The following is a 20,929-nucleotide window of genomic DNA, read 5'->3' as shown; positions in this document are numbered from 1 at the left end:
ATTTAGGATAGGTAAAGGTCCTTTCCCAATCTGTTGGTGGCCTTTTTGTCTTATTGACTGTGTCTTTTGCCTTGCAGAAGCTTTGCAGTTTCATGAGGTCCCATTTGTCAATTCTCGATCTTACAGCACAAGCCATTGATGCTCTATTCAGGAATTTTTCCCCTGTACCCATATCTTCGAGGCTTTCCCCCACTTTCTCCTCTATAAGTTTCAGTGTCTCTGGATTTATGTGGAGTTCCTTGATCCACTTAGATTTGACCTTAGTACAAGGAGATAGGAATGGGCCAATTCGCATTCTTATATATGATAACCGCCAGTTGTTCCAGCACCATTTGTTGAAAATGTTGTCTTTCTTCCACTGGATGGTTTTAGCTCCATTGTCGAAGATCAAGTGATCATAGGTGTGTGGGTTCATTTCTGGGTCTTCAATTCTATTCCATTGATCTACTTGTCTGTCTCTATACCAGTACCATGCAGTTTTTATCACAATTGCTCTGTAGTACAGCTTTAGGTCTGGCATGGTGATTCCACCAGAGGATCTTTTATCCTTGAGAAGAGTTTTTGCTATCCTAGGTTTTTTGTTATTCCAGATGAATTTGCAGATTGCCCTTTCTAATTCTTTGGAGAATTGAGTTGGAATTTTGATGGGGATTGCATTGAATCTGTAGATTGCTTTTGGCAAGATAGCCATTTTTACAATGTTGATCCTGCCAATCCATGAGCATGGGTGATCTTTCCATCTTCTGAGATCTTTAATTTCTTTCTTCAGAGAATTGAATTTTTTTTCATACATATCTTTCATTCCTTAGAGTCACGCCAAGATATTTTATAATATTTGTGACTATTGAGAAGGGTGTTGTTTCCCTAATTTCTTTCTCAGCCTGTTTATTCTTTGTGTAGAGAAAGGCCATTGACTTGTTTGTGTTCATTTTATATCCAGCTACTTCATCAAAGCTGTTTATCAGGTTTAGGAGTTCTTTGGTGGAATTTTTAGGGTTACTTATATATACTATCCTATCATCTGCAAAAAGTGATATTTTGACCTCATCTTTTACAATTTGTATCCCCTTGATCTCCTTTTGTCGTCGAATTGCTCTGTCTAGGACTTCAAGTACTATGATGAATAGGTAGGGAGAAAGTGGACAGCCTTGTCTAGCCCCTGATTTTAGTGGGATTGCTTCCAGCTTCTCACCATTTACCTTGATGTTGGCTACTGGTTTTCTCTAGATTGCTTTTATCATGTTTAGGAATGGGCCTTGAATTCCTGGTCTTTCTAAGACTTTTATCATAAATAGGTGTTGGATCTTGTCGAGTCCTTTTTCCACATCTAACAAGATGATCATGTGGTTTTTGTCATTGAGTTTGTTTATATAATGGATTACGTTGATGAATTTCCATATATTAAACCATCCCTGCATCCCTGGAATAAAACCCACTTGGTCATATGACTCACACCTCTAAACTGCAATCCTGAATCTACACTCGACTCCCCAGCTCATAGCTTATCCTGCCTCCCTGGAGGCCTACTGACACTTGAGATAACTTAGTGCTGCCTGTTTCCCTAGAAGACTTTTGCCACTGAAGACAACCAGAGGAGGTGGACTGCCATTAAGGACTACCACCATTATCTGCACTCTCAGAGGCTTACTACCAACAGGGACTACCAGTCCATCCAACATCAGAGACAACCAAATGACTAAAAAGCCGGGGAAAGATGGCAGCATTAGAACCCAGCTCCCCATACTATAGGATGCCCTAGATATCTTAACACACTTGGAGAGCAAGATGATTACCTTAAATTACATCCTATGAAGATGACAGAGGCCTTTAAAGAGGAAATAAATGAATCCTTGAAGAAATACAGGACTGCACAATCAAACAGACAGATGCCTTTGAATATGTAATAAATAAATACAAACAAAGAAATACAGGAAAATTCAATCAAACAGGTGAAGGAAATGAATAAAACTGTTTAACACCTGAAAAGGAAATAAAAACAACAGAGAAAAGAGAAACAGAGGCAACCCTGGAGATAAGAAAACCTATGAAAGAGAGCAGAACATCAAGGAAATTTGGGACCCTATCAAAAGATTCCACCTAAGAATAATAGGAATAGAAGAAGGAGAATATTTCCAGTTTTAAGGATTTAAGGGCCAGGAAATAATTTCAACAAAATCATAGAAGATAATTTCCCTGAGCTAAAAAGGATGGATATAAGCGTACAAGACGCTGACAGAACACCAAATAAATTGGACTAGAAAAGAAAAACTTCCCACTACAAAATAATCAAAACACTGAATGTACAGAACAACAACAACAACAAAAGAATATGAAAAGCTGCAAGGGAAAAAAAAAGCACATGTAACATATAGACAGACATATGAAAATTACACCTGACTTCTTAACAGAGACTCTAAAACCAAAAGGACCTATACTAATGTCTTGCAGACTCTAAGAGACAAGACATGTCAGCCAAGACTATTATACACAGCAAAATGTTCAATCACCATAAATAAACAAACCAAGATCATGGCAAAACCAAGTTTAGTCAATATCTTTCCACCAATTGAGCCATACAGAGGATAATAGAAAAAAAAAATCTAACACAAGGAAAGTAACTACATCCAAGGAAACACAAGAAATTAATACTTTCACAGCAAACAAAAAAAAAGGAAGAGAAACACCCCCCCCCCACACACACACATACAGTAATACCACCAACATCCAAATGACAGGAACTATCAACCATTGGTTACTGATATCTCTTAAACATCAGTGGACTCAATTCATTAATAAAAAGACACAGTCTAGGAGCTGGAAAGATGGCTCAGGGATTAAGAGCTTCTGAGTTCAATTTCCAGCAACCACATGGTGACTCCTATCCATCTGTAATGGGATCATAGCTGATGGACTTTCTGGGGTCCCAGCAAGCAGGCCATTGGAGAATCAGTAACTCACCTGGTTGTCCTAGGTGTCAGGGAGACTCCTGGGAATGAGACTGACCTGTTGCCTTTATTCATATAATGTAGTGAGCTATGCTATTTTATAAATTGTTCAAATTGCATGTGATTAGTTCTTAACCATATTCATAGAGAATACATTGCTTTTTGGGACACACAACTCTAAATAAAATACAAAAATAACTTTAGATTTAAATGAATGAATTTTATTTTCCTTAAGTTATATACAACAATGTGAACAAGTATTATTGAGATGTTTTCACATACATTTAAATTATATGTGTGTGTATATATAAACTTGACAACATTTCAGTTTTTACAAATGGAGGCTTATTTGGGTGGAGTTTTATCCCAAAGTCACAACTCCCTTTATTTCATGGAGCATCATGGTGCTTAACTTCTTAAGTACTAGTTATAACTCCAACAAGAAATTTCCTGCTGTTCTTTTTCTCCTCAAATATTATATATTTCTTTTTGCTCCACTTGCTCTTTTGTATTGTAGACTTGCATACAAGTGATCACTAAGAGCCACACAACAGAGTCCATACTGGACTGATTTGAAATCCCCTTGTTGATTTAGCCTCAAGAAGATTTTTAGGAAAAGGGAAGAAAACAGCCACTTTTTAACTTTTTTTTAACCAAAATGTCACAAGAATGGTCCGTCTCTAGCCTATTTGTTAGTATAATTCCTCTCTGAAACTTCTTGCTTGCTGGGCTTTCATGTTCCATATTGTTCTCAGAAGTGTTGCCTTGCAAGATTATACTGACATGGTCTGTTAAAACTTGATTATAGCATTTAACAGATTTCCTACTCCAAATTCCCATAGTCTTCCACATTCTTCCAACAAACATCATGTTCAGGTCTGTCACAACAGTATCCCACTCCTGGTATCAACTTTTATCTTAGTAACTTTTCTATTTCTGTGAAGAGATAAAGGAAACTTGTCGAAGAAAGAGTTTATTGAGGGTTTATTGAGTTTAAGAGGTTCAGAGGGTGAGTTCATAGTCATCATGGCATGGAGCATGACCACAGTCAAGTAGGCAAGGTGCTGAAGCAGTAGCTGAGAGCTTATGTTTGATCTATAAACAGGAAGCATAAAGAAATCCAACTGGGACTGGCAGGGGCTTTTGAAACCTCAGACCCCCCCACCCCCTCACCCCCCCCATGCCCCCCACCCCCGTGACACCCTGTCTTCAAGGAAGCTAGACCTCCTAACATTTCCCAAACAGTTCCACCTGCTGTGAACTAAGTATTTATTCTCATTCAAATCAACACAAGACACTTGTCACTATGCATGACAATATGAGTTCAACCCCAGGGGCCCACATGATAAAGAGAACCAATTCCTACACTTCTAATCTCCTACTGTTCATCACAGCACACAAACATCCCTTCCTCCCACCAAAAATGATAAATATAATAATTTCTAGACTGTATACAATATGACCTATTACAAATTATTTTCTGAATAATTCAAAGATTATTAAAAGGCAAAAATTTGAAAATATCTTTCTGATTTTAAAATTTACTGCAAATCTAAAATAATGGTATTAGTATATAGACATACATGTTAACTGGAAGAAATTAGTAATGAAATGTTCATGGTAACTGGAATAAGGATTGGAATGAGACCTAGAGAGAGATTCTCACATACATGGTTAAATAAATGACTCTCAACCAGAGTGTTAAGTCAACTCAATGAGAGACACAGACTTCTCAGCAGAATTATAAAAAAAATTAGGTATCTACTTGCTGAACCATGAAGCTGGAACATCAGAGCACACACAGAAGATGACTGTCAAAGGCCTCAGACTAAGAACAAGGCACAAGAGGAAACCTTGCAACATTGGATTTAGCAATGACTGTCTAAACTGGATATCAAAACTCTTTCTATATAGAAATATCTGTTACTCAATAGCTCAATAAACACAATTAAAGGAAAGCTTTGAGGTAGGAGTTAAATATGTATATATCAGACTTCTAAGAGTGTGGTACTATCCACAGTATAAAACAAACTCTTTCAACTCTCCAACAAAAGTATGAACAACTTGATTTAAAACACAGAAAGGGCTTGAATACATACTTTCCCATAGAAGATAAAAAAAAAAAAGACTAATTATATGAAAAGCTTATAATTGCTGTTAGGTAAATGTAAATACACCCAGATGACACTTCAAACTTGACTCTGTGTATTATAAACAGCAGAGATTGAGAGTTGTTGGTGAGTATGCAGAGGAAATAGTAGGGTACACAAAATGCAATAATAATTGTGAAAAACAGCAAGATGTCACTAAAAATATATCAGCAATCTCATGAAAAGCAGAAAGTCTACCACCTTGAGGAGGAATTTGTTTACCCATTTACAGAAGCATTGTTTATAATAGCCAAAGGCTGGTATAACTCAGTTGTACACTGATTTATGGTGCTATTAAAAGTTCTGGTAGATATACACAATGTAATTCTAAATACTCGGTTTTTTTTTTTGTTTGTTTGTTTTTTGTTTTTTGTTTTTTGTTTTTTGTTTTTTTTCCATAGCTGAGGATTGAACCCAGGGTCTTCTGCTTGCTAGGCAAGCACTCTACCACTGAGCTAAATCCCCAGCCCCAACATGTGTAGTACAGGCTGGCCTTGAACTCATGAAACTCCTGCCTCTGCCCTCTTCAGCAAATCCTACCTGCGTTCCCCACCACAACTGACCTAAATACTCTTAAAAGAGAAAGATATTTAGGTTAAAACATGGAACAAATATAAACACAATGTGTTAATTATAGTAAACCAGCGACCAAAAGACTGGTTGTGTTTTTCTAATCTCCTGAGATGTTGAGGTTACTAAGACTCATATCCATCACCTTATTACTCTCTATACCCAAGCAGGAAATTTTTCAGTTTTAGTAGTTAGGTAGAGAGAGTAATAGAAAATTATTGACAAATGATCATGCAATTTTAGCTTTGCAATGGGATAAATATTCTACAGATTAGATATAAAACAATGTGATTGTATTCAACACATAGAGGTAAACTACTAAACTTGGCTTTGATTTTAAATTTTGTGAGGTGTGTTTGATATTTTGGAAGACATAATGGTAATTATAAGTACTTAGAAATGTTGAAAATTTAGTTTGGTTTATCTACATATGTCATAGTTAAAACCACTGCACTAAGAGTAACCAGCTAATAAAATTAAATTTTCATTACATATTTCTGTCTGTCTGTCTGTCTGTCTGACCAGTGTATTGTGCTGGTGAGTATGAGTGCCTACATGGTATGGCACATATGTGGAAATCAGAGGACAACTTTTAGGAGTTTGTTCTACTTTCTACCATATTGATCCAGGTATAAGAGTCAGGTTGTCAGGCTTAGAATAAAGCACTTTTATCCACTGAACCTCCTTGATTGCCCCAAATAACATAAATTTAGGGAGCAAGTGAGAGAGTTCAATGATTAAGAGATCATTTGCTGCTCTTGCAGAGGATCCAGATTCAACTACCAGGACTCACATGATTATTCACAAATTCTAGTGACCACAGTACCAGGGCCTCCAACTCATTCTTTTAGCCTTTACAGACCCTGCCCTCAAGTGATATGTATGCATATACTCAGTGACCTGTACACATAAAAATAAAGATGTTTAGAAGCTATAGATTTGAATGATGCTATATAATCTCTAATTGAATTTTCTTTTGCACTACAAAATAATTGTTTTATTTTTCATGAATATTTCAAGAGTTTATAGATAAAATGCTTGGTACATCCCTGGATCACATAGGAAACCACAGTGTTCAGTTTAAATTGCCTCTGGTTCTGATTTAACAAATTTTTCTTATAATCAACCATAAGAAGAAAAATCTGCCTGCAAATAACATAACTGAAGGAAAGGAAGCCCCTGAAAAGCCAATGGTTCACTGACCACAATGGCTATAGTTACACCTGACACATAAGCCAGATGAACTCACAGACAAGGATTAAATTCCAGTTTCCTGAAGCAAGCAGCAAGGGTGCTCACATATCACTTATGCAGGTCATCTGAAGACTTGGGTGTTGCCCTGCACACTGGCAGAGGTGTGTTCCAACTGGTATTTTAGTCCACTGTCATCCTTAAAGTTGGAAGTTGAGCTGAGCAGACTGGTCATTGAATGCAAAAATCAATTCCTAGCCTCTCCCTGTTACTAAGTTCTTTGGAATAACCTGACCAGAAGAGCAGATGTCATAGCTGGTGAGACAGTGGGCAGATTTTTAGTGATGTTGCCACAATGACTCACACTGGTAGTTTCAGAATGCAGGACATTATTGGGTGAGATGAGTCATTAGGAATAGTTAGTAACATTATGAAATGTTACTGGTAATATTAGTTAGAGGATTTAAGAGTCTTAAAATAACCAAAGAATGCAGCATTCTGTGAATTAATGAAAATAAAATACAAAGCCCAGGATGGTCTTCATGCACTTATTCTAGTCATATAAATTATCAAAAAAGGAATCATAAGGACTGAGGTGAACAAGCCTGACAGGGAAAAGTGCACGGCATGTGTTGCAGGGAAATATATTTATTACCAAGGATAGAAAATGAAGTGGTCCAGTTACAATCATTTTTTAGGGAAATTGAAAACTATACAATGTATAGATAAAGCAAAAGGCCAAAGCTTCCTTAAACTGTATGGAGTCCCTAATATACCTCAGACATACATTACTATAAAAAGTGGTTTATTTGAATATGATATTAGAATAGAATAAAGATATTCAAATAATCTGTTGTCAGTAATTTCTGAGAAGAATCTTGTCACCTGTAGATAGCAGAGTCTCTGGGGAAAAGTAGACATGAAGAAACTCATAGATGACTAGATTAATAAATAGATGATAAGCCAATAGACAGTTGACAGAAAGACAGAAAGATATATGGATTCATCTCTCTCACATTTTCTTTTTTTTTTTTCCATTCATAAAACTTTTATTCCACTTACATGAACTTTAATACATGTGTTCTTAACAATTATGCTTGGATTGTTCATGAAAATTTCTTAAGACATTAAAACAAAGCTAGCCGTCATCTCAAGTTATTTCCCTGTTAACTATTTTTACAGCACATGCATGTTAGGCAAGTATCAAAAAGAAAAAAAAAATCACAAAAGCAAAAACAAAACAAAACAAAAAACTTAAAAAAAAAAAAAAGAAAGAAAGAAAAAGTTAAATACATGGGATTTTGTTTACCGCTGTGCTTGATACGTATGGAGCCGGGCACACCAAGCAACTCGTTTTTACTGCATCTTTACTTTTACATTTGTTCTTAGATTGCCTAAAACATTTAAATACAAATAAAATGTGTAGCAAAAATAATGAAAGCAAACAGCAGGTAACTTTACAAATAATGGAATGTGAACCGTTTCTGCCCTTACCAGAGTAAATTGGGTCACGACTTTGTCTAGAGACATCTTCTGGAGCTGTGGTCAAGAGTGTGCACGCAGACACACACGATCCTAGCGTGCATCCACAGGGTGTTTGTGTCACAGCCTCACAAGTGCTCCAGGCCTTACAGTACCCACAAAGACTACACTCATGACTGGAACCCATTATCCTGATTATTCCCCGCCAGCACACACCAATATGTAGGCAGTTTTCTTTGCTTAGACATGGAAGCAGTTTTAACACTGGCCCTTCTGAAGCCACAATGTACCAAAAGTACTATGCCAAACATGTGTAACTCATGTAAAAATTCCACATCCCATATTGGCCACCTCAAGATGAAAATGAGTAACTCCCTAAAGTTAACTGGCTCTACTCCCCTAATATTAAAACATAAAACCACATGGGAAATATAGAAATTCAAATAGAAGTAACATAAACCTGTCATAAATCGTAAACAAAAAAACTATCTGTGGGACAGCATGGATGACAAATGGTCTACTGTGTAAATTTTAGAATGAGGCAGACAAAGGTTGGAAGGCCGGTTAATTTTCCCCTCCTTCTCCTGCTTCTGCTTCATCTCCTTGGGTATCCGATGTCCACAATGTTAAGTTGTCTCTCAGTAACTGCATTATTAGCGTGCTGTCTTTGTACGACTCTTCACTTAATGTATCAAGTTCAGCAATGGCTTCATCGAAAGCTGTTTTTGCAAGAGAGCAGGCTTTCTCTGGGGAGTTCAGGATCTCGTAATAGAACACAGAGAAGTTGAGGGCCAGACCCAGTCTGATGGGGTGTGTCGGCTGCATCTCCTTTTTGCTGATTTCAAATGCTTCTTGGTATGCTTGCTGTGACTGGTCCACAATTCCTTTCTTGTCATCACCAGCAGCAACCTCGGCCAAGTAACGGTAGTAGTCACCCTTCATTTTCAAATAGAAGACTTTGCTTTCTGGTTGCGAAGCATTGGGGATCAAGAACTTTTCCAAAAGAGACAGTACATCGTTGCAGATGTCACGCAGCTCCGTCTCGATCTTCTCTCTGTATTCTCGAGCCATCTGCTGCTTTTTCTCAGCACCTTCCGTCTTCTGCTCAATACTTGAGACGACCCTCCACGATGACCTACGGGCTCCTACAACGTTTTTTATAAGCAACAGAGAGAAGGTTTCTCTCCTCATTCGACAGCTCAGCTCCCTGCTCAGTGACAGACTTCATGCAGGCTGCCATGTCATCATATCGCTCTGCCTGCTCGGCCAGCTTGGCCTTCTGCACCAGCTCATTTTTATCCATAACTGGATATTCTGTGTCCGGAGTGGGTGGCGGCACACGGACGCGGCTCGGCAGTCTCTGGGCGGCGGCGGCAGCAGCGGTGGCGGCGAGGCTGAGACTCTGTCCCTGATCTGGCTGCTCACAGGCTCTCTCTCACATTTTCTTGATGCTTGTCATGCTCCCGTGACTTGAACATTATTCCAAAGTCTGAGTCAATCCTTTATTTGCAAAGACTTTTTGCTTCACCTGACTCATTCTAGCATGTGTTTACAGTCTCCCTGAATTTGTTCAGTTTTAGAGAACATCACAGTGTGACTCTACAACTCTCTTGTACTAGATTATATCTTAACTATTTTCATTGAAGTGTGCAAACTGAGTAAATTCAATCCCCCCTTCAATATGCAACTTGTGCAGCAGTAGAAAAATATGGGAGCCAGGGGGATAAAGAGATCACAGAGGTCTAAAAACAACAGTTCAAAAACATCCCCTTAGTAAGAACTCTTGCTCTTGACCCTGTCATGGAGGGATGTGTCTCTTCTTATCCATTTGCATAGATAAATATGCATGCACTCTCCCACAGAATTTTCTCTCTTCTCTTATTATCTGTGTACATCATCTCCTCCATCTATACGAAACCCCTAAACCCCAAACCTCACACTAATACAAAGAAGAAAGATGTGTGTTCTATTTATTTTACTGAATATTTTCTCACTTCTTATCTTACCATGTCACCCTTCTACAGAAATTGTCATTTGAAAACAAGCATATGGGAGATGGAGAGATAGTCTGGTGGTTAAGAGTGCTATAACCAGAATTTGAATCCCAATACCATAACAGTTTGTAACTCCAGCCCTAGTGGATCTAAGATCCTTTTCCAGCACCCGCTGACACCTGCATGTATATCCACATACACAGATACACACAAAACTTAAAAGTACAACTCACATTTGTAAAAACAATAAGATGTATTCTCTTCTGCAGCATGCTTGCTAACTCAGGAGTAATAAAGTAACATTACCATAGTTCATGTGCAAGATGATACAAAATTCATGAAGCAGTCCACCTAAAAAATGTAAAACCACCTGACAAATAATAAAACCCATTTTTCCCCAGAGAAAAATGCTATATTTTAATTAGTAGTATATATTAATTTTACAAAATGAGTATTCTCATAACATGTTCCTGTATAAGAAGTATGACTACTGAGAACATACCTATAATTATTATTTTAATTTTTGTGTGCACCTGTCTGATGTATAGTGAGTGTACATATGCCAGATGGTGCATGTTCTATGTAGGAATATGAGAAGGCCAGGGGTTGCATCAGGATGTTTTGTCTTGATCTCTTCTGCCCCTTTTTTATTTGAGACATGGTTTCTTATAGAACTGTATGCTCCCTATTTTAGGCAACTTAACTGGTCTTAGATCTTCCAAAATCACCCAGGATCTATATCAATCCACTTGGATTATAGGCATGTTCTATGCATCTGATGTTTCTGTCATTTCTGGAGATCCCAGTTCAGTATCATATGGTTATACATCAAGTACTTTACCCACTGAACTGTCTCTCCGGTTTTTCAATTATTTTTCTTAAAGAAGAGTTTTCATATCTCTTTATTCAGAAAGTCAAAAGAGACATCTATGAAGAATCTGCCATAATTAATTTTCTCTAGTAAGCCCTGTTATTATTTTCTAATACTTTATTAAAATTAATAGCATTAAGCTAATTTTCATTAATACTTTAATAGTACAGTTAAAAAGGGAAATATTAGGGCCAAAAATATTTCAAAACACAGCCTTAGCTGGTCCCCTACAAGGCTCAGATTTCTCATCCTAGATTTTGCCCCTGCAGATGTCTAACTATTTGATGCAACCACATGGTTTGGCATACTACACATAGCTATATAGCTGGCTGGCTTGAATACTGCAGTCTCATGCTATAGGCAGTGAGTGAGATAAACTGAAAAATGAGTAGTTCCTAAGTTTGATACTCTTTAAGTATGTGAAATTAAGGATGACATCTATCTACTTCCTCCTCTCCTCATGCTGAAACCATAGTCCAGGCTCAAGCATCCCTGAACTCATGGAGCAAACCTGGTGAGGAATATTTGGTCATCACCAGTCACAAGACAAGGAAGGTGTCAGGAGACAGGGCCATCCATGCCCAGTCACTGTCTCACAGGTCAGGGCAGAGCCCAGGATCAGTATAAAAGGACTGAGGGACAGCATACCTCCATCCACTTCTCCTGAGGCGTCCACAGATCTTGAATTACCTGTCGTCTTGGTAAGTATCCACTGGGGGCAATAGCATGGCTTGTACCAGAGGGAAGCTGAGATGAGAGATGGAGGAGAGACTAGCAGGGCCACAGAGCCCTTGGGCTATGCTTACAGAAGACTTAGGGGAGACCAGAATGATGGGTAGAAAAAAAGGGCACTTTAACGCCAATGGGAAGAATGAGTAGACAGTAGTCACATAACCAATGGCTCTGCAGAGAGCTACCTTCTCTTTAGAGTGAATCTGTCACAACAGAACCCTGAAGCACAGCAGTTTGTGCACCTTAAACAAACCTGAAAGGGCTACTTTGAAATTCATCCTTGGCCCAGCATTGAAAGGAAGCAGCAGAGGGAGGATGGATAGGGTAGTAGGTGCTCCTTTGAACTTGTAAAACCCAGAGTTAAAAGTTTGGGATTGTTCACACACTTCCAGGAATGACAGGAATACTGCCAGTCCCACTCTGGCGGTGCTATCCTGTTGAACAGGTAGGGAATTTAGCATATGTGAAAGCTTGTCAGAGAGCAGGGTCTCATGGTCCTAGTCTATAGGAAATACCCATATTCCTATGAAAACTTTCAGACATTTCATTGAGGGAATCACTTTACTTATCCAATAGGAACACAGATTCTTTGCAGTAGTGACTTGTGTGGTAAAAAAAAAAAAGCTTGAAAGTTATGGAAGAGAATGATTGGCCTTTGTTTCAAAATGCATTTTTTTTCTCCTGGAAGCGATGCATTAATCCAGAGATTTCAGTCTGAAGACAAGTGCGGGAAGGTTTCCTCTGCCACATTTAAGTTTGTGATTCAGAGCCTTTCAAGATAACATTAATATATCATTCTCTGCTGGAGAGCATATGCCAGTTCTTACCTGACTTACATGAGTTTCTGATGTTCCCAATACATGACAATGAGGACCTGAGGAGATGAGTGTATTGGAACTGAAACTACTAGAGATGGTGTTTGTATGGTTTTCATGGATGCTAAGCATGCAGGGTGTGGTGACTGGAGGGTCATGGTTCTAACTTCTCCTTTACTCTCCTACAGCTCCAGAGCACTCACCAGCAGAGATGTCCTGCCAGCAAAGCCAACAGCAGTGCCAGCCTCCTCCCAAGTGCACCCCCAAGTGCCCTCCCAAGTGCCAGACCCCGAAGTGCCCTCCAAAATGCCCCCCTAAGTGTCCTCCCAAATGCCCCCCTGTGTCTTCCTGCTGTAGCCTGGGTTCTGGGGGCTGCTGTGGCTCCAGCTCTGGTGGTTGCTGCAGCTCTGGTGGCTGCTGCAGTTCTGGAGGCTGCTGCAGCTCTGGGGGTGGAGGCTGCTGCCTGAGCCACCACAGGCCTCACAGATCTCTTCGTCGCCATCGCCACAGCTCTGGATGCTGTAGCAGTGGTGGCAGCAGTGGCTGCTGTGGCAGCAGTGGTGGCAGCAGTGGCTGCTGTGGCAGTAGCCAACAGTCTGGGGACTGCTGCTGATCTCAATGAGAAAGAATCTAGAAAAGTGGTGCAGAAAGAACACATTCTCAGAAGACTCAGCCACGCTGCTCTTTGGTCTCCTACTTCCCTCCTTGTCCTGCCCCTTGAGATGCTGAAATCTTCAGGGAAAGTTTCTGCATTCTACTTCAGAGATGACAATGCCTCTTTGCATCTTTGTTACAAATTAAAAAAGTCTTGAAAAGCATTCCAGACAAGACTCTTGTGTTTTCTTTTTGTTTTTTATTTTGTTTCCTTTTATTTTTTTCTCAGCTTCATCCTGATTCTTATCCCATAGTTATCTTTTCTTACCGAATGACACTCCAAACTATTGTTCTCTTTTATACATGTATCTGCTTCCTATGACTTATACCCACAGCTCTACTGTATCTCTAAGAACTTGATTTTTTTTAACATAAAGGTAATATGAGCACTTAGAAAAGGCAATCACTCTTCACAATTATAAAACCTGAAGACAAACCCAACTCAAGGGGGTTGAAGATAAATGTCCACTATCAGACACATATTAGGACAATGATTCAACAGTGGGATTAAATGAGGACAGTGAGCACGCCAGTCAGACATTTTTCTTTCTCCTTTGTTTTTGTTGCTTTCTTGTAAACAAAGTTATAACGTAGAAATGTAGAAACTTACATATCTTTTTCAACACATCATATTGCTGCTGTAACTGATCTGTTATAGTGTGGGAACTCCTGCACAGCTGACCATTGGCAAAGCTCTCATTCCTTCTCCTCAATTAGTGGCTGCAGAAATTTTGATAGACATTGAGTTCATTAGTAGAGAACGAAATGTTTGGAAACCTTTTCACACGCCTGCTCCCTACTTCTGTGTTTTAATTTAATACATGTTACTACAATTGTACTAAGATAAATTTGTCTTTGATATTATGGTTTCCTTCAGGTTTCTTACTCTGTTCACTGTTGTTTGTAGGAAAGAGACCTTGTCATCATTTTTCCCACTGTCACTTCTACAGAAGTGTCCCTAAAGTGTACTCACCCTGTCTATCTGGAGTGTGACGTTTATATACACAAGTGTAAGTGTATGTGAAAATGTCCCTATAATACTTATTCACATTGCTATATGTAATGTAAGCAAAAATTCATTAATTTAAATGTAAAGTTAAATTATTCTTACATAATATTTAGAGTTGTATGCCACAAACAGCAATTTTCCAACTGTGAATACTGTTGAAAACTCACCACTTGCAATTTGAACAATTCATAAAACAGCATAGCTTCACTTTAATATATAAATAAAGGCCACAGCCTAGCTTCCCTCCTGGGGGCTCTCAGATCCACAATACATTCCCCAAACCCCTACCTGCTGGGACCCCAGCAATCCCAGCAGAGAGGTCTGCCCTGTCCCCTTCTGCTCTCCAATTTTCGGTCCACACCTCTAACTGCAATCCTGGATCTTCATATCACTACCCAAGCCACAGATGAGCCTGCCCCTCCCAGGAAAGCCTGCAGTCAACTGGGATAACCAGGTCAATCAATGTGGCCTGCTTCCCTGGAGGCCTTCTGACACCCAAGAAAACCAGAGGCCTGTAGCCATTAGGGAATATCAGCTTTACTGGCAGTATTACAGTCCTGCTATGATCACCTACTACCAGACCAGCCAATACCAGAGATAACCAGATGGCTAAAAGCCAGGAAAAAAACATATTCACAAAAGTCAGGGCAATATGGCCTCATCAGAACCCAGCTCTCCTACCACAGCAAGCTCTGGATATCCTAACATGCTTGAAGAGCAAAATAATGACCTTAAATCTCATGCTACAAAGATGATTGATAGAGACCTTTAAAGAAAAAAAAAATAAATCCATTGAAAAACAGGAAACTACAATCAAACAGATAGAGGCTTTTCAAGAGCAAATGAGTAAATATAAAGAAATACAGTAAAATACAATCAAATGAGCAAAGGAAATGAATAAGACTGTTTGAGACTTGAAAATGGAAATAAAAGTAATAGAGATAACATAAAAGGAGGCAACCCAGGAGATAGAAAACCTAGGAAAGAGAAGAGGAACTATAGCAGCAAACATCACCAGCAAAACACAAGAAGTGGAAGATAGAATCTCAGGCATAGAAGATGCCATAGAAGAAATTGTTATGTCAGTGAGAGAAAATGCCAAATCTAAAAAGTGTCTAACAACAACAACAAAAAAAATCCAGGAAATTAGGGACACTATGTAAAAAATAAAGATGAAATATGAATTATATGAAGGGCTTCATAAATCTAAAGCAACAAAGGTGGCTGCATTAATGAGCAAGCTTGTGAGAAAGATTTAAAAAACCAGGCAGATACAAAGACAGGCAGATTCCTGAGTTCAAGCTCAGTCTGAGACACAGCAAGGTGTGGCCCCTGTGTGGTAGAAATGCGAATTTCAGGACAGGGTCCCACCCAGCTATCATCTATGTATAAGAGAGATAGGCAGGTCTCTGAATTCTTTTGTAGTGTTAAAAGAAAATGTGTGCTTGCTATCTCCTAAGAATTAAGGGGCTAAGGACAGGGATGCTGATTCAAAAGATAATCAATAGAAACCTGAAGTAAATGACTGAATTGATATGTAAAGTAAAAGACTGGGCTTATGATCTTCAGGAGAAGAGCTGGACCTAGACCCCCTACATATCTGTAGCAGGTTTGCAGCATGTGGGTCCCCTAACAATTGGAGTGGAGGCTGTCTCTGACTCTGTAGCCTGCCATCAGAGCTCCTTCTGCGAGCTGGGCTACCTGGTAGGGCTTCAGAGGAAGAGGGTGTGCTTAGTCCTGCTGTGACATGTTGCTGCTGTGCCAGGGTGGTTGATACCCATGGGTGGCTTCCCCTTCTCTGAGAAGGGGAGTAATGGGGGAAGGAATTTGGACCAGTGGGACTAGAAAGGGAGGTGGGCTGTGATTGGGTTGTAAAGTGAATAAATAAACAAATTAATGAAAATAATAAATAAAGTTATATATGTCATTGCTGCCAATGCCACAGGTTTAATATTTTGTTGGCATTTGTGACAAGAGCATGATAAAGTCTTATTAGTTGTTGCAGTTATCATGCTTCTTGAATAATTAATAAAACATAATGTTCAATAACTTACACAGTTTTAACTCTGAAACTGAATAAAATACAGTTTTTAGATACTTTAGTCTTCTTTATTAAAGTTTTTTTTCAGTTTCATATATGTATACAATACATTGTGATGTGTAGGTATTTTATCATCTTACAAAACTGAAGCACTGTACTCGCTCATCAATATATCCCCACAGGCACTCTCCCTGGCCTCTGTAAATCAATACTCCCTTTCTGAATCTGAATAATTGCAGTTTCCTACAGAAAAATTGTATAGTGTTTGTCTTTTTCGAATACATATTTTAATTAGTATACACCTTTACATTTCATCTATATTGTAGCATACATACATATTTCCACAATCTTTTCTTTTGAGAAAAGGTCTCACTCATGAAAACATGCTAGACAGGAAAGAGCTATGCAACCAGGCTTCTCTTAAACTTGTGATTGCCCCCCTGACCGTGACTATATGAATGAGCTATCATACCTTCCACTCTAAAGTTTATATCATATTCTTTAGAGTTTTAAATACAATCACCAATCAATGTACAATTGAATTACCTTCATCTTTTGGCTGTTGTAAATAGTGCTTCTGTGAACAGGATATAGTAATAGTTCTTCAAGTCTTTGTTTTTAATGAATATACATACATACACAAAGAGAAATATATATACATATATATGTGTGTGTGTGTGTGTGTGTGTGTGTGTGTAGTTAGGCACATAGAAAGATAAGAGACAGATAAAGAGATGGATAATACAGTAGACCTATGACTTGCAGTTAATCCTGTTAATTTTGAGGAAAAAGTGTTTTTCATATTCACTTGCATTCCAAACAATGTACAGATGTACCAATTCCTCTGGCTACTCCTCACGAGCTGTCACTCTGTGTTGTGTTCTTTGTGGCCGTCCTCTTGGCTCTGAAGATATATCTTATTGGGAATTTTATTTGCCTAATATTCATATTGAGCAACTTGACCTGTGTTCATGAATCATTCTATTATTTTCAATAAGTATACACTGGAGTCTTTTCTAAGATTTAAATGAGATTGTTCACTTACATGATAATAAACTGAAAGTGTTTATTACACAGTTTGAATAATCTCTTGTTTTCAGATATACTACTAAAGATTGTCATTTTGATGTGTGGGTTTTGTTCAGTCATTCATAGAAAATTTTATCATTAATGTAGTTCATGAAATCTACTTTCATTTTTGTTACTGTGCTATTATTTTACAGAAGTTGAAAATTCCAGTATTTCAAAGTTTTTCCATTATGTCTTCTTCTAGTATTTTTGTCTTCATTCTTATATTTAGGTCCTTTGTTGTGTAATGGGCACTTGGCTTGTCTAAATTTTAAGACAGTGAAGAGCATCAGGTATTGATCATTTCGTAATTCATATGAGATGTTAAAATACTATGACCCTTACTTTTAAAATATAGTGTATTGTTCAGAATACCAGAGAAAGCACATAGATAGCCAAAAAACTAAAGTAGCCTAAACTGAATATGGCAGTTGGATTGGCCTCATCTGTGCATAGTAAAAGATGACAGATTACTACCTATACTCTATAAAGTGATCCATATTACTGGTTATATGACTCAGCCAACTAATATTAGCTTCTATTCAATTCAAGGCACCACGGATCCCCCAGATGTTAAAACTAATATGTGATAGCAGCCCTGACCAAGATAAACAAGAGTTTGGGTAGACTCAATAAAGAAGACTTTATTATCACAAAATACTGAAGAAGAAAGGGATTAGGTCATTGGGACAGTTTTAGAACTTGATATAGAATTTCAGCATTTCACAGATGAAGACATGAAGGACCGAAGAAAAGGAGAGCAGAAAACATGGGCTGGTCTTCCAAACATGGCTTCCTCTGCATAGAATGTTTGAGATCTTCATGGCACTTGTCAGCAGCAGTCTCCAGACTGCTGGCTACTGCCACAGCAGCCACTGCTGCCACCACTGCTGCCACAGCAGCCACTGCTACCACCACTGCTGCCACAGCAGCCACTGCTGCCACCACTGCTGCCACAGCAGCCACTGCTGCCACCACTGCTACAGCATCCAGAGCTGTGACGATGGCGATGAAGAGATCTGCGGGGTCTGTGGTGGCTCAAGCAGCAGCCTCCACCCCCTGAGCTGCAGCAGCCTCCAGAGCTACAGCAGCCACCAGAGCTGGAGCCACAGCAGCCCCCAGAACCCAGGCTACAGCAGGAAGACACAGGGGGGCACTTGGGAGGGCATTTAGGGGGGCATTTTGGTGGACACTTCGGGGTCTGGCACTTGGGAGGGCACTTGGGGGTGCACTTGGGAGGAGGCTGGCACTGCTGCTGGCTCTGCTGGCAGGACATCTCAGTTATGGGTGTTCAGGAGCTGTGAGAGAATCACATACATGTTAGACACAAGACACTGGTTACCTGACCAATTCTGCCCCCTCCCTCCAGAAGGATTCCTGATCTTCATAGAAACACCATCTATAGTCATTTCACTTATAATATTTTCACAGGTTGTCCTATCCTGTTCACGTCTTTAAACATCAGTAACCCATGCACATGATATGCTGGGGTTATTTTGTAATCCAGGAGCAGTAAATAATTATCTAATGACATTTAAAAAGGTCTGCTACTCTTAGTCTATGTATACGTGCTCCTTCAGAAATAACGAATTATAAAGAAAAGAACAAGCATTACTTAAAGATGATTTTAGTTTAAGGTCAGCATTCCAAAGGACCTTCTAGCTCAGCCTCTGACAAATGTGTAAACCCTTTCAGACATTCCTTGGAAACACAATCCCCTGTTCTGAGGGCAGGATTCAGATGTATCCAAATCAGCACCTGCTCAGACTAATGGTGGCAAGGTCAGTGCCATCCTGGTGGTGTCCTATTGATCAGAGAAATATATGAACGGATTCCAGAAGCTGGGCTCTTTTTCTGTCCCAAGCCAAAATGAGACACTGCTGACATTCCTGTCCTTAGCTTTTCATTGGTAAGGAGGGGAAGCCTTTTCTTCAAAAGCCAACCCCCCCTGGAAACTGTTCAGATGTACAGTCCTCTGTGCTTAATCATCTCATCCTATGGAGCCCCATACACAGAGCTTACTTTGTGCTCACCAGAGCCATCTGAGTATCCAATCAATGCTTTCCCATGTCTCTCAGAACCACGGCTGTGGCTAGTGTTTGACTATGCTGCCATTGCCTTAACCTCACATTTGAACATGACATATCAATGTGGCCACAAGGCCCAGGAATTCTTCCTAGTTTCCTGTCTATCTCTAGTCTGGCTTCACTCTGCAGTCTCTGCCCTTACCTGTAGTAGACACTTACCAAGATGAAGGGTAGCACAAGATCTGTGGGTTTCTCAGCCAGTGAGTGGATGGAAGCACCCTGTCCATAGGTCCTTTTATTCTGATCCTGGGCTCTGTCTCAGCCTGTGATACAGTGGCTAGAGATGGGATGCCCTGCCTCATGACACCCACATGGTTTTGTGATAGGTCACTAGCCGTCTCGAGACCAAGGCGTGCTGCAATTATCTTAGAAGATGACTTAGGCGTGAAGGGAAGAGGTGAATTCCTAGATACTTAAACCTGGCATTCCTACAGGGTATCTGTATTAGGAACCTGCCATTTTTCCATCACCCTCCTTTTGATTCTTTCTGTGACCTCTGCAACCTGTAGCTCACATTGAGCTAATAAAACCTTGAAGTTTCTTACATGACTAGTTTCATCCACACACTTCTATAACTGTCCCTATGTGTATGAACTTTAGACATCCAGAGCAGTAAAACCCTACATGATAGATCTAGCTCAGCGCCAAGAAATGTTGAGGTGTGGTTCTGAAAGTTTGTTTAGCCTGTGCCATTTTGCACTTAAACTATCACAATGGAATATTAAGTAGAATATATTTGGAATATGTGAAAATTAATGAAATTTCAAGTCACAGATAAAAATGTCTCATGAAAAAGAGCATCATTTTATATGGTATACAACAGACATGTATGTAAACTGCTAAATATGGGGTGAGTAATCTGCTTTTTAAACACAGCAATTAAGAGAGGCTCTTATCAGTGAAGAATGCATATTGTTATTGTGGAAAGGATCTGGGGTTGATTCCCAGCACCCAAGAGGGGCAACTCAAAACAAACTGTAACTCTTGCTTCAGGGCATCTAACACCCTATTCTTAACTCTAAAGGTAAAAATTGTATACACAAACAACCATGCATACACACACACACACACACACACACACACACACACATACAAATAAAAAATAAAACGGTAGATTGGAAACAATTAAAAGAAGATGGAGATACTCATAATGTCTATGAAAATGTCCCGGGAAACCCAGATTTTTGCAAATAAAATACTCATTTAAATAATAAAACAGTGAACATTATCAAGGAGAGTAAATTTTCTTATTTTTTGAGTATTTCTTTGCATTTGTCTTGTTAAATATTTTTATATTGACTATTTCATGAATTTAAATCT

The 20,929-nt window shown here is 39.1% G+C and overlaps 2 protein-coding genes and 1 pseudogene across 2 annotated transcripts; 1 reads left to right on the top strand and 2 right to left on the bottom strand.

The window, feature by feature from the left end:
- Gm4202 (predicted gene 4202) lies at positions 8,915 to 9,641 on the bottom strand (annotated as a pseudogene).
- On the top strand, positions 11,856 to 13,567 carry Lce1d (late cornified envelope 1D). The gene is made up of 2 exons (NM_027137.2): positions 11,856 to 11,904; positions 12,939 to 13,567. Exon 2 carries the CDS (start codon positions 12,962 to 12,964, stop codon positions 13,361 to 13,363), a length of 402 nt encoding a protein of 133 aa, NP_081413.1. The 5' UTR covers positions 11,856 to 11,904; positions 12,939 to 12,961; the 3' UTR covers positions 13,364 to 13,567.
- A 4,580-nt stretch (positions 13,568 to 18,147) lies between these two features.
- Positions 18,148 to 19,819, bottom strand: Lce1c (late cornified envelope 1C). The gene is made up of 2 exons (NM_028622.2): positions 19,769 to 19,819; positions 18,148 to 18,820 (listed from the first exon to the last, which is right to left on the bottom strand). The coding sequence occupies exon 2, from the start codon at positions 18,796 to 18,798 to the stop codon at positions 18,355 to 18,357; it is 444 nt and encodes a 147-aa protein (NP_082898.1). The 5' UTR covers positions 18,799 to 18,820; positions 19,769 to 19,819; the 3' UTR covers positions 18,148 to 18,354.
- Positions 19,820 to 20,929: the final 1,110 nt, after the last annotated feature.

This window comes from Mus musculus, chromosome 3, assembly GCF_000001635.26.
Source record: "Mus musculus strain C57BL/6J chromosome 3, GRCm38.p6 C57BL/6J".
In the NCBI taxonomy this organism is placed as follows: Eukaryota; Metazoa; Chordata; class Mammalia; order Rodentia; family Muridae; genus Mus; species Mus musculus.
Note: the sequence above shows the minus strand (reverse complement) of the source record. Positions and strands in the feature narration are given on the sequence as shown.